At 47.0% G+C, this 21,492-nt stretch overlaps 1 protein-coding gene across 7 annotated transcripts in view; it reads left to right on the top strand.

Annotated features, from left to right (window-relative positions):
* Nucleotides 1-202: 202 nt before the first annotated feature.
* Nucleotides 203-21,492, top strand: part of tcf4 (transcription factor 4) — a 166,785-nt gene continuing 145,495 nt past the window's right edge. For 2 of the 7 annotated variants that reach the window (XM_076029272.1, XM_076029269.1), the window contains exons 1-2: nt 204-1,282; nt 5,282-5,354. In XM_076029272.1, coding sequence (XP_075885387.1) covers nt 1,211-1,282; nt 5,282-5,354 — 145 coding nt within the window. In that variant the 5' untranslated portion in view covers nt 204-1,210. Of the gene's footprint in view, nt 1,283-1,673; nt 1,713-5,281; nt 5,355-21,492 lie in introns of all 7 variants that reach the window. The other 5 variants (XM_076029267.1, XM_076029268.1, XM_076029270.1 and 2 more) reach the window with 5 other exon arrangements.

Genomic DNA, 21,492 nt, shown 5'->3' with positions numbered 1-21,492 from the left:
TTCAAGGAAAAAGGGGGAAAAAAATCTTTTCCTATAGATTCGCTCTCTCCTGCAGCAGCTCCAGCTCCTGCAGCAGCTCCAGCTCCAGCAGCTCTGGGCTCTTGTTGCGGTGCTGCTGCTGCTGCTGCTGCTGCTGCTGCTGGCACCAGAATGTGAAGCTAGGTGGCCGCACCAACACGCGTATCGCGCCGAGGCTGCGCCAGACGCACATGGGATCCGCCGTCCCGCGTTAAGCCGAGCAAAGCAGCGATCCGAGCCGAGCCGAGCCGAGCCGAGCGCAGGGCACCCGGAGCCGGCGGAGCAGCAGGAGGAAGAGGTGGAGGGTGGAGGAGGAGGAGGAGGAGGAGCAGCAGCTGGGAAACATATCGCGTCAAAAATAATGATAATATAAGAATAAAAAAGCTCCACATCTTACACACATTAGCGCCTAAAGGTGATTTTTTTTTAATCCCTCATTTCTGCTTCCTTGAGAGGGAGAGAGGAACCTGCGGAGACGTTGCGTGTTATTTATTTATATATATCTCGCGCGCGCGCGCGAGCGAGCCCTCCTGACAGCGAGCCGCGCGGCGGACTGAAGTGCGACTCGAGCGCGGAGAGGTCGGACTTCTTCTGCGGCTGGTTGGAGGAAGAAAAGACAGGAAAAGACAGGAAAAGAAAAGAAAGAGGGCACCACTCCCGTCCTGTCGCTCCCTCATCTTTTTTTTTTTTTTTTTTTTTTTTTTTTTGGTTATTTCCTGTCGGCTGTTTCTTCTTCTTCTTCTTCGGTTCTTTTTTTTTTTTGCCCATTTCTCTCCTGCCTTTCCCTAAAGCGGGAACGCAAGGAGCAAGTCTGCGCTCCGGAGGATGAAAGAAAACTAGATCTGCGATCTGCTGTTGCTTCTTTTTTCTTTTTCAAATTTTTTTTTTTTTTTTTAAAAACTGGATTTTATTTCGCCGTGGAGGGAAACGCGATCCGGGAGCCGGAGAGGAGCGGAGCGGAGCGGGGTGCGCAACGCCAACACAGCCGAGGTCTTCCCTCTTCTCTTCTTCTTCTTCTTCTTCTTCTCTTCTTTCTCTCTCCATCCACCCCTCCATCCATCCATGTATCAATCTGTCCGCCTATGCTCTGTCGGCCTGTCTATCCATCTATGTGTCGACCTGTCTCTCTCTCCCCCCCTCCACACGTTTGTTTCCATGTTGTGTTTTTTAGGTCTGCGCGATTTTCGCTAAAATGCATCATCAACAGCGGATGGCAGCGCTGGGAACAGACAAGGAGCTCAGCGACTTACTGGATTTCAGCGCGGTAAGCGGCCACGTTTCTCCTTCTCTCCCTCTCCCTCTCTCCCTCTGTCTTTCTACCTTCTTTATTGTTGTTGTATGGGCTGTTAAGGTAAATGTGCAGTGTTAAGATGACAGTTGGCGGCCGTAGAGCGGAGACATGATCGCGTCCTGTGCGCCACTTGTTTACATTGATCAGCCCCGTTAAAGAAAAATCCTTTTCTCCTCCTCTTCTGCTGTCTACGCCAAACTTTCTGTCTTTTGATGTAAAAGTAACTTGCAAGAAAAGTCGGTGCATAATTGTTGTTTTGTTTTCTATTTCATTTCTGTTGTGTGTTTTTTTTTTTTTAACGTGTGTGTATGTGTTTGTGTGCAGAGAATTGTGATGCTGCATTAGTAATTTTGTTGTCTTATAGATGCGAAACAGCGATTTGAAAATGTTCCCAACATCCATGGTAGTATATCTCATTTTAAGTCCTTTTTTGCTTCTCTTGTGTAGATTTTATTTTGCTATATATATACATATATATATACATATATATATACATATATATATATATGTATATATATATATTTAATCACCCGTGATACGATTTATATATTTAAATGTTTTCATTGAAATCCAGCAAACAAACAAAACGCCAAAGTGAGTTGATAGGCTGCTCTGTGCACCGGCTCGAAGACAGGAAAGAAAGAGAGGGAGAGAGAAAGAAAGAGAGAGAAAAGAAAATCTCGGGGGTTGAATCGTGAACCTGCATGACAGACAGACAGACAGGCAGACAGACAGGCAGACAGGTCGCTCTGGGGGGGGGGGGGAGGGAAAAAAAATCACGACTCTCCTGGAAAAAAAAGGAAAAAGTTTTCGTTCCCTGTCCGGTCGTCAGAGAGCGAAGCTGCGCTGTGAACTTGACGGACAGGAAGCGGTGCGAGCTCCGTCTCTCGGCCATGTTTCCCCAGCACCTCCTCCTCCTCCTCCTCCTCCTCTTCCTCTTCCTCCTCTTCCTACTTCTCCTCCTTTGGGAGCAACTTTGGTCTGCAGAGAGGAGGGAGAAGAGGAGGAGGTGAACTGGGGAAACAAACAAACAAATAATGTTAATAATAATATTATTATTAATAATAATAATAATATTAATAATAATAATAATAATAATAATAATAAAAACAACAATTCAGAAACAGCCCCAAAAAATCATGAGCGGTGGGGTGTAAAAGGGGGACAGATTTGAATTAATCCTGTTATGAAAGGCACAGAGACAGACAGCAGGAGCATAATGGCATCAGGACGTATCACTGGTGTATTAGGGCGGCTCGCGATGATGCCTGACATTTAAAAAGCAGCGAGACAAAAGCCACCCTACTGAGTCCTGCGGGATGCTTATGTCGAGATGCTCTGACTTGCCTTGTCGCTGTTTAAAATAAACAAATAAATCAAATAAAATCCCCGTAATGAATGAATTAAATAAACACCACGCTGATGCTATTTCTGCCTCGGCCCATTCACGCGTCTTTACGGAGGTGTTGGACAGGACAGCAGTGGGGCGGCTACAGGGACGTTGCATGCACGGCGACCTTAATTGAGAAATCCTCACTGCAAGGCCGTTGGATTTTTTTTTTTTGATTTCTTTTTAAAGTGTTATAATTAAATGCCACAGATGTATGTTAATCCATGCATTGTGGCGACGTTGGGAGTGTGTTATAGGCCCAGTGAGTCCATAATTGAGAACAGCGACAGTCGCAAGAAGACTCCATTAAAAAATATTTCAACGCGCTCGACTGTAATTTTATCAAAAAAATCGTAAAAAAAAAGCCTTTTGTTTGCAAATAGCGTCGCAGCATCACAAAAAAAAAAATGCTCCTAAATCCGACTGAATCACCTTCATCTGGCCGTCGTCAGGAACACGTGCTAATTAACCACTCTTCCCACATTATATTTTTTTCCCTGTGTGACTAAGAATAAATAATAGTCACGCCACCGACAGCGTCCCCGAATGTTTGATTTTTTTAATTTATTTATTTCATCGCCGTCAAAAAAAAAAAAACAAGCGAAAGCGGAGCCGCCTCCGTTTTTTTGGGGAGGAATCCGGCGAAAAGAGGTTGAAACAAAGGAGGGCGGCAGCAGACAGGGTGCGACTCCTCTCGGTCGCACGCGCAAAAAGGGGCCCCCGCTCGCTGGCGATAATTTATGCGTTCATCTGCTGTCCTTGTGCGCCCGCGAGCTCGACAAAAAGGGGGGGCCGGAGTATTGACAGGCCTCCCCGATCTGAACGGGGGGGTCAAACATTTTGCTTTTCTCTCGATTTTGGATGTGAGGGAGCAGCAGTAGGAGCAGGAGCCTCGTTACCTCACTGAGGCCCACAGGCTTTAACGACTTGAGGGCAGCGGCACGTCGGGATGCCTATTGTTTATGTCAGGCTATGATTTTTGATTTGATTTGATTTTTTTGAAATTTTCACGGGGACGTTTCAAAGCATAAGGAGGGAATTGAACGGGGATGGCGGCAGCCTGGTGCAGGTTATCTATCAGGGTCAGATGTCTCCCTGTGATTGCACGGCTCTGCTCTGATGCTCGGCAGTCGCCCCCCCGAACAGCCGACAGACTACAGGAGCCAACGTGGGGCTAGCGCAATTTTTATTTATTTATTTATTTATTTTTTTAGTTTTATCTTCTTTTTTTTTTTTTTTTTTATTCCTGCGTAGACGTGTAGAGCAGATGGCGACTAGATCCAACCATCGTCTCGCGTGTTTAAGTCAGATATGAAGTGTTTCATTCCAAAATAACCGGCGCCAGCGTCGGGCCGAAGCGACGCTCCTTCCAATCCGAACCGTGTTCGTGGTCGAGGGTCATCCAGCGTCCCCCCCCGCCGTCCCCCTCCCCCACCACCACCACCACCACCACCGTTAGAACAATCTTTAGGCAACGGCTTGGAAAATGGACTCTTCATCCTTCACTCTTCAACTCGTCGATCACTGTGGCCGGGTATCAGGAGAGGTTCAAGCTCTGAAGAGACAATAGTGGAGGTTTGGCCAGACCGTGGACCAAAGTCAGACTTGAGTGGTGGATCAGAGGGACTTTGGGCACAATGCAAAGTGGATTAAAAACCAATACGTAGCATACAACGCATTGGTCTTACCACCATTATGAACAGCACTGGCAGGCAGGGGTGAACTACATGTCAGGCTGGAGTCAAATTGCTTCCGTCCATCTATCGATCAAATGAGCTTCATCAAAATAAGACATTAAAAATAAGTAACCCCACCAGATCTGATACCCAGCTCCGGTGATCGCAGACCCCCCCCCTCCCACCGCTTTGATAAATACACCACCAGTCAACAGTTTGGACTCACTCTATGACTCTAATGACTTTTCTTTCATTCTCATGACTATTGACATTGCAGTTTCTCACTGAAGGCATCAAAACTACGTTTGAACACACATGGAATTATGGAGGAAACATGTTTTATTTTGAAATTCTTCAAAATAGCCACCTTTCATAAAAAGTATATTTAGATTTATTGAAGGTGTTTTTCTTTGCTGCATAATTCCATATATCTTGCTCATATATTTGAGGTCTTCAGTATCTGCAGTGGAGAAAGTTGGAAAGATAAAGAAATAAATTGCATGAGAAGGTTTGTACAAACTTTTGACTGGTAGCGTACTCAACATGAGTTTTCTTCCAAAACATCGACTATCTCTCGAACAGCTAAAATTCTTGACGCTCCTCGCCGAGTTCGAGGCTTCTACACGAAGCGGCGGCTAAACTGGGCGGGAGACCTTCCTCAGTGTGGAGAGAGAGAGAGAGAGAGAGAGAGAGAGAGAGAGAGAGAGAGAGAGAGAGAGAGAGAGAGCGAGAGAGAGAGAGAGAGAGAGAGAGAGAGAAATCTAAGCAGGCGGCCGACTGTTACGCGGCCCAACGTTGTTTTGGAATGAAGCCTGTTGGTGTGTAGCCGCAGTGGTGTTTCTGTGGAGATGTGTGTCGCCGCCCTGCAGGCTGTGGGAGGTAACGTGCACTGTGTTTGTCTTGTAGATGTTTTCCCCTCCTGTTAGCAGTGGAAAGAACGGACCGACCTCCCTGGGGAGTGGACATTTCTCCGGGACAAGTATGTCAACTCCTCTCCTTGTTTTCCCATTTCTTCTTCTTCTTCTCCTCCGTCTCTCCTCTCTTTCTTTGCCTCCGCCTCTCCGCCTACACCTGCTGCTTTGCTTGCTGTTTATTTTTCCTCTATTTTTTTTTTCTTCTTCTTTCGGGAACACGGGGGGAGAGGCTGTGTCTGGGTTTGATGCTGCGTTTGCTTTCTTTGTTGGGGAGGTGGGGTGGTGGGGTGGTGGGGAGAGGGTTCTTCTGGGTTGCTTTATTTTGGAAAAGAAATGACCTTGTTGTTCCTCCTCTGCCAGATTTCAGCCTAAGACGGCTGGAGTTGCTTAATCAGTGAGGTCAGTCACATGGCTCTCGTCTGGGCTCTCCTATTGGTTGAATCCATTGTTTGATACCAATGTGTCTTTCTAATGTTTAATAGCAGCTTATTATGAAAAGGAGTCATATATGTGTGCATATACATACACATATTTTTTCCACCTTTGCTTTTGCAAATGCTGTTGATTTGGAAGGAACGAGTGTGTTTGTGTAGGGCTTGTAATTGTGATAACCTGCAGCCTTGCAGGAGCTGTGTGTGTGTGTGTGTGTGTGTGTGTGTGTGTGTGTGTGTGTGTGTGTGTGTGTGTGATGTGGAGTTGTAGTATGTTTGCGGCTCGGCTGAATGGCGTTTTTTCTTTCTTTCCCTCCAATGTATTTTTGTGGCGCGTTTGTTTTCAGCTGCTGGAGTTCATTCCTGAATGAGACTTCCTGTTTTCCTGATTCGCTGCTCTCATTCTTTCCTGCCTGTGTGTGTGTGTGTGTGTGTGTGTGTGTGTGTGTGTGTCTGTGGTGGTGGTGGTGTGGAACAGCTGGTTGGGTTTCATCAGCGGTGGGACTTGACTTGGACTTGCTGCGGATACGAAGGAAAGCCTGTTGGACGGCGGCGTCGACGCTCGCTGACGCTGTCCGTCGAATATTTTGATCCTGAATGAAACAAATTCAGCCGGAGTTGTTGTCTTTTTTTTTTCTTTTTTTTCCTTTCTTCCTCTTCCCCTCGGATTTTCGTCTCAATCCCCAGGTGTCTGTGTTTCATTCAGTCAGCAGTGAAGTCATACTCGCTCGCACAGCACCCGGGGAATAGTCGAGCTAAAGAATGAGTCGGTCAGGCTTTTGGTATTTAATGTGGTTTTCATTCACCAGATCAGTCAGACAGGCAGCCCGGTTTGTTGTTTTTGCACAACACACTTCTAGTTACTTAGGAACTCGCTGCCGACTGATCCAAGAACTGCTGCGCTCTCGCCCGCGTCTTTCTTTCTTTCTTTCTTTCTTTCTTTCTTTCTTTTTTTTGTGTGTGTGTGTTTTAGTTTTTTGTTTCTGGTGTGTTTGCGCAGTCGGTGGGAATCGTGGAGGAAGCGCGTCGCGACGCCAAACATATGGCGGCCTCGAAAAGGTCACGGCTCTTTCAAATTGAGGCAACACTTGCAAATTCAGAGGAAACATCGCGCATCAATCGAAAGACACGCAGCAGCAGCAGCAGCAGCAGCAGCGGCAGCAAAAACCCACACCAGACAGCTGCGGCCGCCCTTTGCAAAATCAAAAAAAATCAAAAAAATCAAAATAAAAAGAAATACAGAATTGACACACAAACCGATCGTGACGCCATTACAGATGCGCACAAACAGCAGTCTGCCCCGACGGACCTGGCCGGCTTCTCTGACCCTGCAAATAACCCGAGATGAGCTCAACCTGAGAGAGAATTCTGTAGAATTTGCTCCCGAAAAAGTATTTTGTCGTCTGTATTTTTTTTTTTTGTCCACTCTTTTTGGGCTGCAGCCAAGTCAGAGTGGTGTTTTTGCCCTTGCGCTGCACGTCGCAGGTGTTTTCAGTCTGAGCGGCAAAAATATTTTTTCCCCCTCGGATATTCTTTTGGAAAGCTTTTGACGGAACGCAGCCTGGTGGTTTGCTCGCTGGCTCCGCTGACATCGTGCGGAGGCCATTTTGTTTCTTTGGACGAAAAAAAAAAAAAAAAAAAGACGGAGCGACGTCCTCTTTGTTCCGCTCTCGTTGTTGCCGTCGTTGCCGTCGTCGTCGTTTGTGCTCTGCCGTTTCGCCGGGGTTCTTTGCTCCCCGTGCTGCGCATGCAAATTGCGATGAGGGACGGCGACAAACGCTCTGATTTTTTCAGGGGTGGGGGAGTGGAGGAGAAAAAAATAAACATCTCAGATTTTGCAAACGCGACCCGACCTCAGATCTTCACGTCGATGTGGATTTCACGATATTTTCGGTTCCCGGTTGCTTTCGGCACGAGAAAAACACACAGGCTGGTGTCACAGGCGCACTGCCTGCTCACACACACACACACACACACACACACACACACACACACACACACAATTAAACCCCCACATGCACAAGATGACACACACACACACACACACACAAACACACACACACACACACACACACACACACACACACACACACACACAGGCGCACTGCTCACCCCTGCTGTGGCGTTCCGCAGGCCTCGGCATCTTGATGAGCCCAGCGCTGGTTGTGAATGCAGCTAATTAGAACTCTATAGACCCGCACAACCACAAGAGCAGCGGTTACAAAAGGCTGGGGCGAGGCCAAAGACCGGGTCGCACCAGCGCTGAGCCGGGGCCGCGCCGGCTCCATCCGACAGGAAGTGAAAGTTAAAAAAGAATGAGACAGATATTGGATCCGATGTCTACTCACGGTTCTTGGTTTCCAGTGTTGTTGACCTTTCACCTGCCTGAAATTGTATAGACGCCGTTGTCAGCAAGCTTCCATAGTGACATATAGCCGGTGGGATTCCTGTAACTTCCATTCAAATGACATGAATGGGATTTTGTTGGTTTGAATGGTCTCCAGTCATCTCACTAAGAGAGCGACTTCATTAGCCTTAAATGCATTTCAATCTGACTTGATTGCATTACGGCGTGGGAGCGTGTCGGCAACATTTGCATTGTTTTTATTGAACGCATTTCTTCTTTGTGGCGCAGCGATAGTGTTTAGCAGCGGTGAATATTCCGCAGCAGCGTGAGAAGTTTCAGGAAGAGAGATGATGTCCCCCCCCCGCCCCCCCCAATCCGACCAATAAACAGAGGTCCCCTGTTTGAGTCCATGCTGTCTTCCTTCTGGGCCTGTTGCTTTTCTCCAGCAAATATTTATATTCCAGCAAATCCGAAGCCCGGTTCTTTAGGGTTGTTTGACAGCTAGATTACGGGTCCTGCTGCTTTAACATGCCACATGTCATGTCATGTCAAGGGCATTTCCAGAAACCTCTTCTTTTCCCGCCTCTACTTGGCGCTAAAAAACTTGCAGAATGAAGCAAAAAAAGATGCAAAGTGAGTTTGACAGAGTGCTGCTCAAACATAAGGAGAGGGTGAGAGCCAAACCAAAAAAAATCAAAGATATCCTGCCACAGACAAACATTAGATCTGTGAAGGGCAACAATCTAAAGTTACACCCTTTTGATTCACTTGACATTTGACTGGCACTCTTTCTGCTGCGCCATCTAGAGAGCCGGCGGTTCACTTCCATCCAAGAGGAGAACGAGTGGCACCAACTCTTTGTTCTCGGGGCTGTAAACGTACGTCAGGAAGAGTTTTTATTTATATTTTTCGAAACCAAGCCCTAATTTCTGCTTTATTTTGAAACTTCAATATCTCCGACCACTTAAAACAAATAGTGTGTCTTTGTATTTACATTGAATGAAAACCTGCTGTTTGTTTCAGAAAAGTCTTTTCCTTTGCATGCGTTTGTCCAAATTACTTGACGGGAAAAACTTCCCCTCTCTTTCATGTGACAGACAACATGTGTGCGATTGCGGAGTTTACGCATCAATTATTTTTTTCCCCACTAAGTGAAGAGCAAAGAAAGACTTCAATATTTTTCCATCTATTAATTATCGCCATGTAGCTGTTAACTCGAGTTAAGCAATTGCTAAGATTGCTTTTTCATTATGTGGGTGTGAGTCCCGTAATTGTTCATGAGTGAAGTGGTTTCGATTGACTGAATGACTCCACATTTGCTGTTTGCATTGGTTTTAGACTCTATTGATGGCATGACGCCCATATCAGCTCATCACTTCAAATCAAACTACAGTTAACCTACCACAAGAAATATTTATTGATGTAATTGTGTTGTGTGGCTGTAACTTGAGGATATAAATATTAAAATTAACTTTTTAACTGTAGAAATGTGACTTAGCAGCCTTTACATCGTTTAACCCCCCACCCCCAAAAAACAAAAAAACATTTGCAATGATGTAAAAATACAAGGAAGGAATTGATTTCAGCGAAGTAACTGATTGCGTTTTCCATGTTACGACAGAAGAAGACGACATCTACAGTAAAATTGGGAGATAAAGGAGTCGGATGGGTGTAAAACCTGTGGTGTTGTCAACACGTCAGTCATGCGGAGAGCAGAGGAATGGAAGCAGGTCTCCAGATTTCCCATTTTGGCTCTTCTGACACTTCCGGGGATAAAGAGTGACATTTTTAGCCAACCCCGGCTCAAAGAGAGGGCGAATCTTTCTAAATGACAGGCTTCACACAATGTAAACGCAAATACATCCCGGGTGTCCCCCCCCCCCCTCATCCCCTCTCCCGATTTCGGTATTTCTGGCAATAATTTTACCTTTGCGCACAAAAGCAGCTAAACATAAACGTGGCACATCCCCCCCACCCCCCGTTTTGCCAGTGGTGGCTGACATGCTCAGCCCACGGTCAGCGCCAACCAGGAAGTGGATTAAGCGTTTTAATTATTGGGAGATTTTGCCGTTGTTGTTGTTGTTGTTTATTTTGGGATCATCCCTGGAAAGATAATGCACACTTCAAACTCTCGCTCTCTCTCTCTCTCTCTCTGTCTCTCTGTCTCTCTCTCTCTGTCTGTGTTTCTAATCTCCTCCTGGATGTAGCGGTGCAGCGAGCGGCTTCACTCTGCCTGTCAAAAACCGCTGCCACCGCCGCGCCGTCTATTTCAGGTCTTGGCTGGTTCCGCTGTTTTTTCTCCTCTTTTTTCTGATGCTGTTATAACCTCTCAGATCCACGGTTTGTTTCCCTGTCACTGCCGATGGAAGCGGACCGAGATGCCTGGGCGTGTGTGCCCGCAATGCACGCGTCTGTGTGTGTGTGTGTGTGTGTGTGTGTGTGCGCGTGCGTGTGTGTGTGTGTGTGTGTGTAAGCGGTTGCAGAATAAATATTGAGCAGGAAAAATGTACGTCTGACTGAAAGAGATTTTAAAGAGAATTTGGTGCAAAAAAATGAGGGAAGGAAGGGAGCTGAGGACAGGGTTGCGGGGGTGGGGGGGCAGGTGTGGGTGTGGGTGTGGGATTTTGGGGGGCAAACATCATCACCTTTTAAAAAGCGGGACCTGGAGTTGGCAGCGACTGATTGAGGAAATGATTTCTTAGATGTCAGCAGAAACAAACAAAGAAGGAGGTTGGAGGGGTGGTAAAAAAAAAAAAATGTGGTTAAAGATTAGGAAAGTTACAGATGAGGAAAGGAAACTGTGAAATGCACACGGGAGGAAGAGAGAGTGGGGGAAAGAGAAAAAGAAACTGAAAAAAAGAATGATTATGTGTGTACCGAAGAGAGGAAACGGGGGATTATTTGAGAAATCTGTCAGCATGAAAGAGAGAATAAAAAGGAAAAACGATCAAGAGGGAAAGATGTGAGAAAGAAAAGAAAGCCTCTCAAGTCATTTGCCCCTCCCCCAACTCCACCCCCACCGCCACCGCTCACCCCCAGGTGAGAGATGCGAGTTCAACCTGGACAGGTCATCTTGTCAATCACACCACTGACACATTGGGACAGACAAGCACTTCACACCTTTGGAGAATATTCACAGAACGTGACCTTGAGACTGGCGGGAAGCAGCACTGTAGCGCCCCCAGTGGCCTCAATGTTCCCGGTTATGTTCCTTAATAAATCGTTGAATAACTTTTCAGGGATTCTTTTTTGTTTTTTTGGCCAGTCATTCAGTTGGTCAGAGTGTATGAAAAAAAATATGTCGTATAAAATACGATAATATGACGAAATGATGCCAAGTCGCTAAATGTCACTTTCAACATTCACACGTCGATTAAAAAGAAGAAAAAAAAAAAATCAAAAAAAAAAATCACGTAACCCGAGAAAAACTTTCACCCCTCACATTTTTCCAAAACTCTTTTCTGGACGAGACCGTTGGTCGTCGGAATGCGACCGGCCTAATCCTGTTCCGTATTATTTTCGCAATACGCTTCTGCTTGTCTTTTTCCGTCAAAGACGGAGAGACAAAAAAAACCAAAAAAACACCCAACCCCTCAAAAAAAAAAAAAAAAATTGCGGCAGCCTCTGCCAGCGAGCTTCATGCGTCGAGCGAAGAGGAAAATTTTGGGCGAGGATGGATGCAGCGCCGATGGCGTGTCTGATTTTTGTTCCCCTAATTGGCATAGCTTATTAAGTCACAGTTCACAGCCGAGCTTTAATATTATCCCCCGTCTCCCCGTTTGATTCGACGCACTTGTACGGCGGCAGATAAGGCGCTGCAACACGGCGAGCGACGCCCCCACTGCCACCCTCTTGTCTCTATCCAGTCAAATCTGCCTCTGTTACGCCTGTCACTCAAAAGCACCTTGGCTGATCGCTTTCAAAATAGAGACGGAGAGCCGCAGCCAGTCGCTTAATACCTCACCCTCCCACCTTCCCTCCTGCCTCCGAGGCTGCTAAATTGTCTCGTTTTTTTTTTTTTTTTTTTTTTTCCCTCCCCATCCCCTTCAGCCCAACCCGGGGGCGAGGAGATGTCAGAGCGACTCACAAAAAAAAATTAAAAAACCAAACAAATGGAGAGAAAAAAAAATAAAACCCAACCGCGTCGCCATGCTCTTAATTGTGCCACGGATTAGGGATTAATAGGCGGGTTTTTTTTTTTTTTTTTTTTTTTTTTTAGCCATAATGGCAAATATTATTAGCTCCATTTGCTTTTCTAATTCTAATAATGACTCTGCTAATAATGGCGGCGATTTCAAGGTTGGCGTCTGCACAAAGTTGGCGTGGGTTTGCGTTTCCCCTTTTTCTCTCTCCAAAGCTCAGGAGATTGACGTGCCTCTTGCTTCGCCGGGCCGGCTCGCCAGCGAGTCGGCGCTCCATATGTTATCCCCAAAGACATTCGCCGAGAGGTGTTGAGCTGGGCCGAGCCGCTGAGGTTACACTGTTGTCTGTGTTCAGCCTTTGCCACCACCGTTGCACCGGGTTGCACCAACCTTCTTTTGTCTCATCGTGTAGCCGTGAATTTAACTTCACCCGTGGAAAAGGTGTCCTTTTTCGAAGATTCTTTTTACATTAAAAATTGACTGGGTGACACAGTGGGGCAATAGTTGTCACTGTAATAACATTCACAACAGGAAGGTTGTCTGTTTGCTATTCAGCTGACAGTTTCACAATGTACCTCACTTTTGTCCCAAGACCTCCCACAACCCAGAGTGCAGGACAAGCAGCAATAGATAATTGATGTATGGATCAGTGCATTGCTTGGCTGTGCATGCAATGCTAAAATCTGTGTGTCAAAGACTTCACTGCCCCCTTGGATCAGTTACAACGGGCTGATTTCAAGAGCGGATGTTCGGTACCCAACTTCCTATAAATGGAACCAACAAAAGAGGCAAGAATCGGTATCAGTATCAGCGTTGGTCCGAGAATCACAATTAAAATGACCAACGCCAATGCAGATGTGCATTTAGACATATTAGACATACATAGAGTATTCTGTATACCTTGGTTGTAACCAGTGGGTCTTTGGATGACTATTGCCTCTCTATGGTCTTTCTACCATCTCACTGACTTCACCAAGACGTCACAACTGCTGTTGGATGCACTGGATGAATTGTTGTTTTGGGACCATCCTCTGTAAACCCTGGAGACGGTTTTGTAGAAACACTGAGCACCAACAACCTTGTCACGTTCAAGGTCACGTGAATGCCCTCTCGTCACCGTTTTGGTGCTCGCTTTGAACTCCAGCTACAAGTCGCTATTAGTGAATATCGCTGTTTCCGTAAAGAAGCAATCGAACACTGTACCTCACAAAGTGGCCAGTGAGTGTATCCGCTAGCGGACTAGTGTTGTCTGCAGGGAGCCTTGCCTTGGTAACAAGGGGCAAAGCGCGCCTTCCATTCAGCCTTTTATGAGTTGTTAGCTTACTTTCATGCACCTTTGTGGCTTTTCTTTCACTGCTCAGTCACTCATCCTGCTCCTGCCCCCCCCCCCCCCCCTCCTCGATGAAGCCGCCTGAAAACCCTGCTCGCACCCTCAGCCCCTCAGGGGGCACCATGGTGTCCCTCCTCGTTCTGCGGTACCTTTTTGGGCGGAACCTCGGCGCCGCCGCCCCCCCCCCCCCCCATGGCAAACTCGGCAGAAGCGTGAGTGGCTCTTCTCCGCCTCTCTGCGGTCGGTCGGTGACGTTTGGCCGCGGCGTAGCGCCGCCCTTTTTTTCCCCCCGCCATTGCTTCCACACCTGTTCGCTCGCAACCGGCGACGGTGGCGGCACATTCGCAGTCAACGCGCCTAATTACCCACTCGTTAAGAAACAAAGAGACGGGGAACGTCAACCAGCCTTGCCTGGCAATTACGGTGGAGCTCCACACCTCTTTGCGACAAACACAACTCCAATTAAAGGCAGCCAACTTACTCTGGGAGGCACGGTGTGTGTGTGTGTGTGTGTGTGTGTGTGTGTGTGTGTGTGTGTGTGTGTGTGTGTGTGTGTGTGTGTGTGTGTGTGTGTGTGTGTATATTTGCTAAATTGTTTTGAGAGTTTAACGTCGCCGTTGGAACTGGGGATGTTTGGCTGCGAGTGCGTGATGAGAATGCGTCCCGCACGAGTGTGCGGCTGGCAGTGGAGTCCGAGTCCACTTCATGTGTCCTTCACTCTCCTTCTCATCACCCTCTCCTTGTCTCACACTCCCTCCCGCTACGTCTCTTCTTCTCCCCCCCGCCCCCACATCTTCACTCTTGATACTCTTTGCACCCTGGCTCCTTTATTGTTTTTTTTTTTTTTGCAACCGCTCGGATGCCCTCAGCCTCCGTCTCCTCCTCGTTAATCCTCGCAACTTTTTAAATCGGTATTCTTTCCTTGGTGTTTTTACCCAAAATTTCTCTTCTTCTCGTCTTCTTCTTCTTTCTTTGTTGTGTTTCACTCCTTGGTCGTTTCCTCAATTGTATTCCTGCCCCGCTACTTTATTTTTGACATCTTCTACCGTCGGTCCATCTGCTTTCTATCACAGCACCTCCGGCACTCGGGGTTGCAGCGTTGCTGGAGTCAATCCCAGGTGTCCGGGGACGAAGGCGGGTTTACACCCGGGACAATTTGCCAGCTTATCACAGGGCCACATAGAGACATTACCAACCATTCACACTCACGCCTACAGACGATTCAGAGTTAGCCCAGTTCACCTCGTGTGAACGTCTTTGGCCCGTAGGAGTGTGTGGAGCGAGCCCACACAGCTCACAGTGAGAACATGCAAACACCTCACAGGAAGGGCCCCCAGGAGGAAATCGAACCCGAAACCTCCTTGCTGTGAGGCGACGGTGCAAACCATTGCAATCACCGTGTCGCACCCTCATCTACCATCTCATCTTTATTTCATATTATATTCCTGCCAAGCTGCAGGCGTCTCATCCCGCGTTCCAGCGTCTCACTGGCCTCCTGCCACCCTTGACAAGTCGTCAGCTGCAGCCGTGAAAGAAAACTGGAGTTTTTGTGGCTTCCTAAAGGAGTTGCAAGATAAAAAAAAAAAAGAAGAAGCCAAATTTCTAAAACTTCAAACAAAGTACAATTGAGATTTGCAGGCGTTTCCATTGAAGCGAAGGAGCCGTAATTCTCGTAAAATCTTGCGGGACGAGATTTTATGAGAATTACTTTTGCTTTGGTTTGTTTGTTTAAATATTCCGTCTTTGCGATATTCCTCGATATGGATACGTGCGAAAAAAAAAAACACCTGATGAGAGCGTCAAAACCTTTTAGCCACATTTGAGAGGTTTTTCCAAGCGGCGCTGCTTCCATCACCAGTTTTTTTATTGCAATATTTAGGTTTTGCGCAATTCTATGGGTGATGGAAACGCATCTATGGCCTGCTTTGCTACTTTGAGAGCTCAGCATCCCGCGATGGCTGCTCACTGGCTTTGGGTGCTTTTGTTCCTGATGTTCTCTCGTTCAGTTCCCGCCTCCACCTCGCCACCAAGTCGCAGGCTGTGTCGCGCAGACTCTGATCGGACCTGGAGGGTCATTGGAGATTGAAAGGCACTCGCAAACTGTTCGGTGGATGATGTTAAAATGCACTTTGGGTCTCTTGTCTGCGGTTTGCCGACAAGTGGTGACAATTGCTTTGAGATGCAGACCATCTGTCTCAGCTAGGAACCTGACACCGGTGTAATCTCTGATCCAGATGTGTGTGTGTTTCTTCCAGCGTTCATAATTTTAGGCGTCACATCCGATGAAAACGCGCTGCTGTGTGCTTCTCGTGTGTGTCCTGTTGTGGTGCAGAGAGCCTCGAAGGGTTTAATGACGCTCGGCGTTCAAAGTTTACACCTGTCTCCTTTGTGCAAGTCATGTATGCAGGAGTGAAATGTGAACCTGCTGCAGTTGTGACGAAGTAAAGAAACTTTCTGGTTGCCGCTGGGAATAATTCTGTAATTTGCTGTATTTCAAATTCCGAATTTATTTGCCCTTAGCGTAATTTAGCCGATATTTTCCATACAGACACTTTTTGTGATTGTTGAAGCCTTTTTACGTTAACATTTCTTTTATTTTTCGTCCATGCGCTACATACTGCAGGTGTCGCCCATTTCTAACGTCCCTTTCAATGCATCGTTTCGTTCGTGTTTATTTCGGTAATGTTTTTTTTTTTTTGTTCTTTAGTCGTTCGCTGCAGCTCGACGTCGACTTGCCGTTGAGCCACTGAGCCTTCAGAGCAAGGAGCTCAGCAGGTTAAACCATTTGTTCCACATTCAGGGGTGCAAGAGTGAAAGGAGGCGTTGCAATGGTTCATCCCGGCTTTTGTTTTATTCTCAGTCCTTGGCAGCGTTGGCACCAGAGTGGCACTGCCAAGTCCCTGTGTGTGTGTGTGTGTGTGTGTGTGTGTGTGTGTGTGTGTGTGCGTGTGCGTGTGCGTGTGCGTGTGCGTGTGCGTGTGCGTGTGTGTGTGTGTGCGTGTGTGTGTGTGTGTGTGAAAGAGATATATTTTCCAGCCCCACCCCCTTCTCCTCTCAGACACACACATCCGTGCATGCGCGAACGCTGAAATGTGCACACGTGCGTGCACGCGGCGAACACACACATACGCACACTGTAAATTGTCTGGAACACCCCTACTGCCATCTGGTCTTGTGACGGGCCAGACAGTGTGTGTGTGTGTGTGTGTGTGTGTGTGTGTGTGTGTGTGTGTGTGTGTGGGATGAGTGTATTTTCATGGAGAGAGAACAGAAAGGAAAAAGAATGAAGCGTGCGCGCACGTTATGGACGGTGGTGGTGTTGTGATGTATATTTTTATGGCTCTGTGCGTGTGTGTGTGTGTGTGTGTGTGTGTGTGTGTGTGTGTGTGTGTGTGTGTGTGTGTGTGTGTGCGTGCGCGCGCGCGTGTGTGTGTGGCTTTACTGTGTTTTCGTTCATTTATTTGAATAAAGAAAGGAAGACAGACAGAAAGACACACGCGGTGAGTGGATGCCACCACGTCTGGCTGTCTTGGTCTTCATTCGCTTGACGTTTGCCTGCCGTTGCCGTCCAGCAGGAAACACATTTATCTCACACAAACCCGCTGGGTTTATTCTCTCCTGGAAAGTCTGAATAACTGGCAAGTTAGAAACTAGCCGAGGGGGAAAAAACGGGAAAAAAAAAAACTCACTTTGTAAACCAAACTAAAATAAGCCCAGACAAGCCGTAGTTGTCCATATTTAAAGGTCATCCTGGTCTTTGACCTCTGGGAAGGTTTTTTTGTTGCACTTCCTGGGTAAGGCTCCATAACTTTAGTCACAGTATCCCAGTTGTTGTTGAGAGTGAGAGGTTGGGTTGCAAGCTCGCATTTCAGAACAAGAGAAAATGGTGGAATGGTTGTAGAGGTTTTTTTTTTTTTTTAAATTTCCATTATTGCAAAAAAACTATCTAATATGACCCCCCCCCCACACACACACACACACACACACACACACACACACACACACCCTTTACCTTTTTCCTTAATGCGTTACATCTAGATTTATTTCTTGTTCTGTATTTTCCACTTGCACTGTCTGATCAAAGACTGTGTGAACAGCCCCAAACCAGCAGCTCCCCATTGAAGCTCTGAACCTGGCAGTGTTAACACACGGACTGGAGGAAAGAAAAAAAGAGAAAGGCAAAGCTGCACGCTGTCGGCTTTTCATTGATAAAAAGTGAAATCTGGCCAAGTCACAAAGTAAACGCAGTGAGAACAGACAGCTGACGGGAGGATGACAGGCCCGATCTTGACTCTGTGTGCTCGGCTGCGCTCGGCTTTGTGTGTGTGTGTGTGTGTGTGTGTGTGTGTGTGTGTGACACATGTGGGTTGACCTAAGAAGACCAGAACGCTTCCTCCTCATTGGTTCGAGAACATCTGGCAGTCTGAGTCTGTGTGTGTGTGTGTGTGTGTGTGTGTGTGTGTGTGTGTGAGTAAGATACCACATTGATCTCCCCTCTCACATTCCAGGCTGTCAGGACTCTGAATAGCAAGAACTTTTAACTCCAAACATTTCTCTCTCTCTCTCTCTCTCGCTCTCTCGCTCTCTCTCTCTCTCTCTCTCCACAATTTTCTTCCTTTTTTCTTTTTTTTTAAATTTTGATCCCTTCTTTCTGCTCCTGTTCTCTCTTGCTCTGTTAATGTTTAACTCAGCTCGGGCCTCGCAGTCAGTGAGTGGTAACGTTGCAGATCTTCCCAGAGAAGAAGCTCAGGAAGAACCCAGACTGGTGTTAATGACTTCGAGTTGACACGCAGGGACTGGACACGTTCACGCGTTTACTCCCAGTCAAAACATTTCAGTTTTGGACTCCATTGGAGAAATGGACAACGTACCTGTCGGCCTCTACATGTCTGTATTTCTGTTTGCTTTTCAGTTCCCTGCTCAAACCGGTGCTTTGTTCTACCACACTGGCACTAGCTGTGTTTCCATGACCCCTAGAATTGAGCAAAGGTTCATGAGGTGGTTTTTCACACCTATTCATAGAGATGTATATCGCAAAAGTGTCATGGAAACACTTTTTTTTTTTTTGGCATTGACACGTCAGCGGACGTGACGTACGGGGGTCACATGACCAGTTAACTTCAAGTGAAAATGCTGCGTTTTGATTGGACGGAGGAGGAGACGGAATATTTTTTCCAAGTCATCGAAGGAGAAAAATATAAAAAACATTCTGGACAGCAAACAAACATAATTCTCTGGGGACGAGATTTGACGAGAATTGCGGCTTATGTGCTTCAAACCACAACTGTTCTTTGTCGAAATCTTAGCAATATCGCTTCAATTTAGCGAAAAACTGTGATGGAAACGCAGCTATTGTGGCACTGACAGGATAGAGGACCATGTTAAGTTGATTTTTCTGCATAATGAGAGACACACTTGACACTGATTAGGTTTGACGGCGCTACTCCAGGGACTGCTTACAACTGCTACACTGCAAAAGCAACCAACAAACACACAGCAGATTGTCTGAAACGGTTTTTCCCTCCGTCATCGCTGGGTGGTGAGTCAAAATGTCGTGCAGTAGTAAATTGGCGGAGGTTTTCTTTCACTGCCACCATTGACTCAAGCATTCGGCCAACGGCTCGGATCACACGATGCTGCTCACTGATTGTTAGGCTTTGATATCGGTTACGTTGCCGCCAATTCAGTGTTACTCCTTCTGTGGTAACTGCTGGTCAACCAGAAGACTGCAGTGTGCACAGTTCCTCGTCTTGGTGCTCCAAGAACACTTCTGAGACCCAATACAGTGTCTATATGAATGGAAAAACACCTGACGCTCCCTATTTGTCTCTGAACCAATGGGGGGGGGGGAGAAGAGAAATCTGTTTAAAACGAACAAAAACCAAACTCAAACACCACTCGATCTCACACTGCTCCGATTCCTATCAACCTTCTCTGAAGTAGCTGCTTCTCAAGAGGGCCTCAAAGCTTCCTCTCCTCCAGTTCTTCCCTCGCACCGGCAGTCTGTGCGCCAAGCAGTGAAAGTGAAAGAGAAAGTCCAAGAGAAAAGTTGAAGGTAACTGCTTCGCATTTCAGGCTGTTTGTCTTATTTGACGGCTTTGTGCCTGCAATAACTTGAGGGTGAACCATCAATTCCACAGTGATTTTAGCCTTTGGTTAAGAGGATGTTAAAGAGGACATTACTTTGGATTTGTTCTGTTTCCCCCCCCCTAGACTTTCCTCTTTTCTCTCATTTTCCGGCCCGCTGCCTGTTGGATGGCCGTCCTTCAACAGCTTGAAGCCATTTGAAGGACCAATTATCCAATAAATGCGGCTTTATGAAGTTGTTTCCCTGCTGCTGTGCTCTTGGAAGGCAGAGGTGTATATCAACAAGATTTACAACGCCGGAGCTTTTAAAAGAAATAACCGTTTGGAAGCGTGCGGCACCTCGCACTCCAAAACAAACATGGCCACATTTGCATTAAAGGGCTTTTATTATCTTGTTTGCCAATCCCAGTCAAATAAAGCCAGTGGATGCAGAAAGAAAATTAACTAAAGACTCGAGCCGCCAAATGCTACACGTGCGCGACATTGCCAAGCGTGTACGGACAGCAGAACATTAGGCCGGCGCTTTATTGCTGCGCTCACGTCATTCCAAAAACCGCAGGCGGTAAATCTCCCGCTTGTCTAATTGGGAATGGCTGAGCACCATATTTGAAAACTTGGCCTTTGGAATTTCTTTGCAACGGATGCGATTTGCTGCCGGGTGTCGAGTCTCGCACTACACAATACCAATTGAATTGCGTGTCCTGCAAAAACAAAACGCCCAACGTTTTATCTAGAAACACGTACATTTTAAAGTCCCTGCTCACGAAACCGCGACCCACTTTTGGGCCGCCACCCACCACTTGAGAAACGCAGACGTACACCACCGGTTGCAGGAGGGATGTTGTCATTTCAAACACGTACACCGTCACATTTTCAGCATCCAAATGTTTTTTTCATCTTCTCTCTTAGTTGCTTTTGTTAATGCTTTGGAAGCGTCGCTAGTTTGTTAAGTCAGTATCATTCTGACCTTTGACCTCTGACTTTTGGGGGGGGTTCGCATGTAGAAGCCCCGGCATTCCACTGTGCAGACCAGCTCCTCTGTAAGTGGGCCCTCTGTTTTTACGCTGTTGTAACTCACAGGGAGAGAGAGAGTGAGAGAGAGAGAGAAAAAAAAAAAGGTCCGTGGGTGCGGCCACAAGTTTGAAATAGTTCAGCTGGACTGAGGCAGCAGAAACTAATTGCTCCAGCGAGCGTGTGGGAGGGGAAGGTGGGCCAGGCCAGACCTGGGCTCCATCATCCTTACGCCCGCCACATAATCCCATTGTCACTCGAGGATATTTCTGCATTAGCGGGAGCAGCGCAATCAGATTAAGAGCACCTCGTCGCTGGTAATGAATCAGCGCTGTCATTTACGTGTACAGTGACTTGTGTTGTGGCCATTCATCCGGCACCGGCTCCACTCCCCGGCCCTCCCACCGTAAACAGCGCGCTTCGTGTTTAGACAGCCGGGTTCATGGCGCTCCGCGTTAACAGGATGCGCTGCTGATTTTCTGACAGAAGTAAAAATGAAATTTGAATTTAGCCGCCAGGTGCTGAGAACAAATAAAGCCGTGGTTATGATGGACTAATACAGTCAAAGAAAATCAGAGAAACTTCTCGGGTTCAATGTCTCTTTGCACCAAAATCTGCTGCTGCTGCTGCTGCTGCTGCGGTGGCGGTGGCGGCGGTGGCGGTGTTGTAAATGCCTCCTGCTCTTCTGGTTGTGTTTTTCCTTCCTCCCTCTCTTCCAGCAGATGTTTGCGTGAGGCTGCCGAGGTTTGTTCCCTGCCAAACCCGAAGGTGCAGGAAGAGGTTGAGGTTAGAACAGAACACTGCGCAACACGCGTTCATTCACAACAACGCCTGCAGAGCGAGAGAGACAAAAAG

The sequence above is a fragment of the Nelusetta ayraudi genome, unplaced genomic scaffold, assembly GCF_046127955.1.
Source record: "Nelusetta ayraudi isolate G7.1 ecotype Tasmania unplaced genomic scaffold, CSIRO-AGI_Nayr_v1 ptg000026l, whole genome shotgun sequence".
Taxonomy (NCBI): Eukaryota; Metazoa; Chordata; class Actinopteri; order Tetraodontiformes; family Monacanthidae; genus Nelusetta; species Nelusetta ayraudi.
The sequence above is the reverse complement of the archived record's forward strand: the minus strand, read 5'-3'. Positions and strand labels throughout refer to the sequence as shown.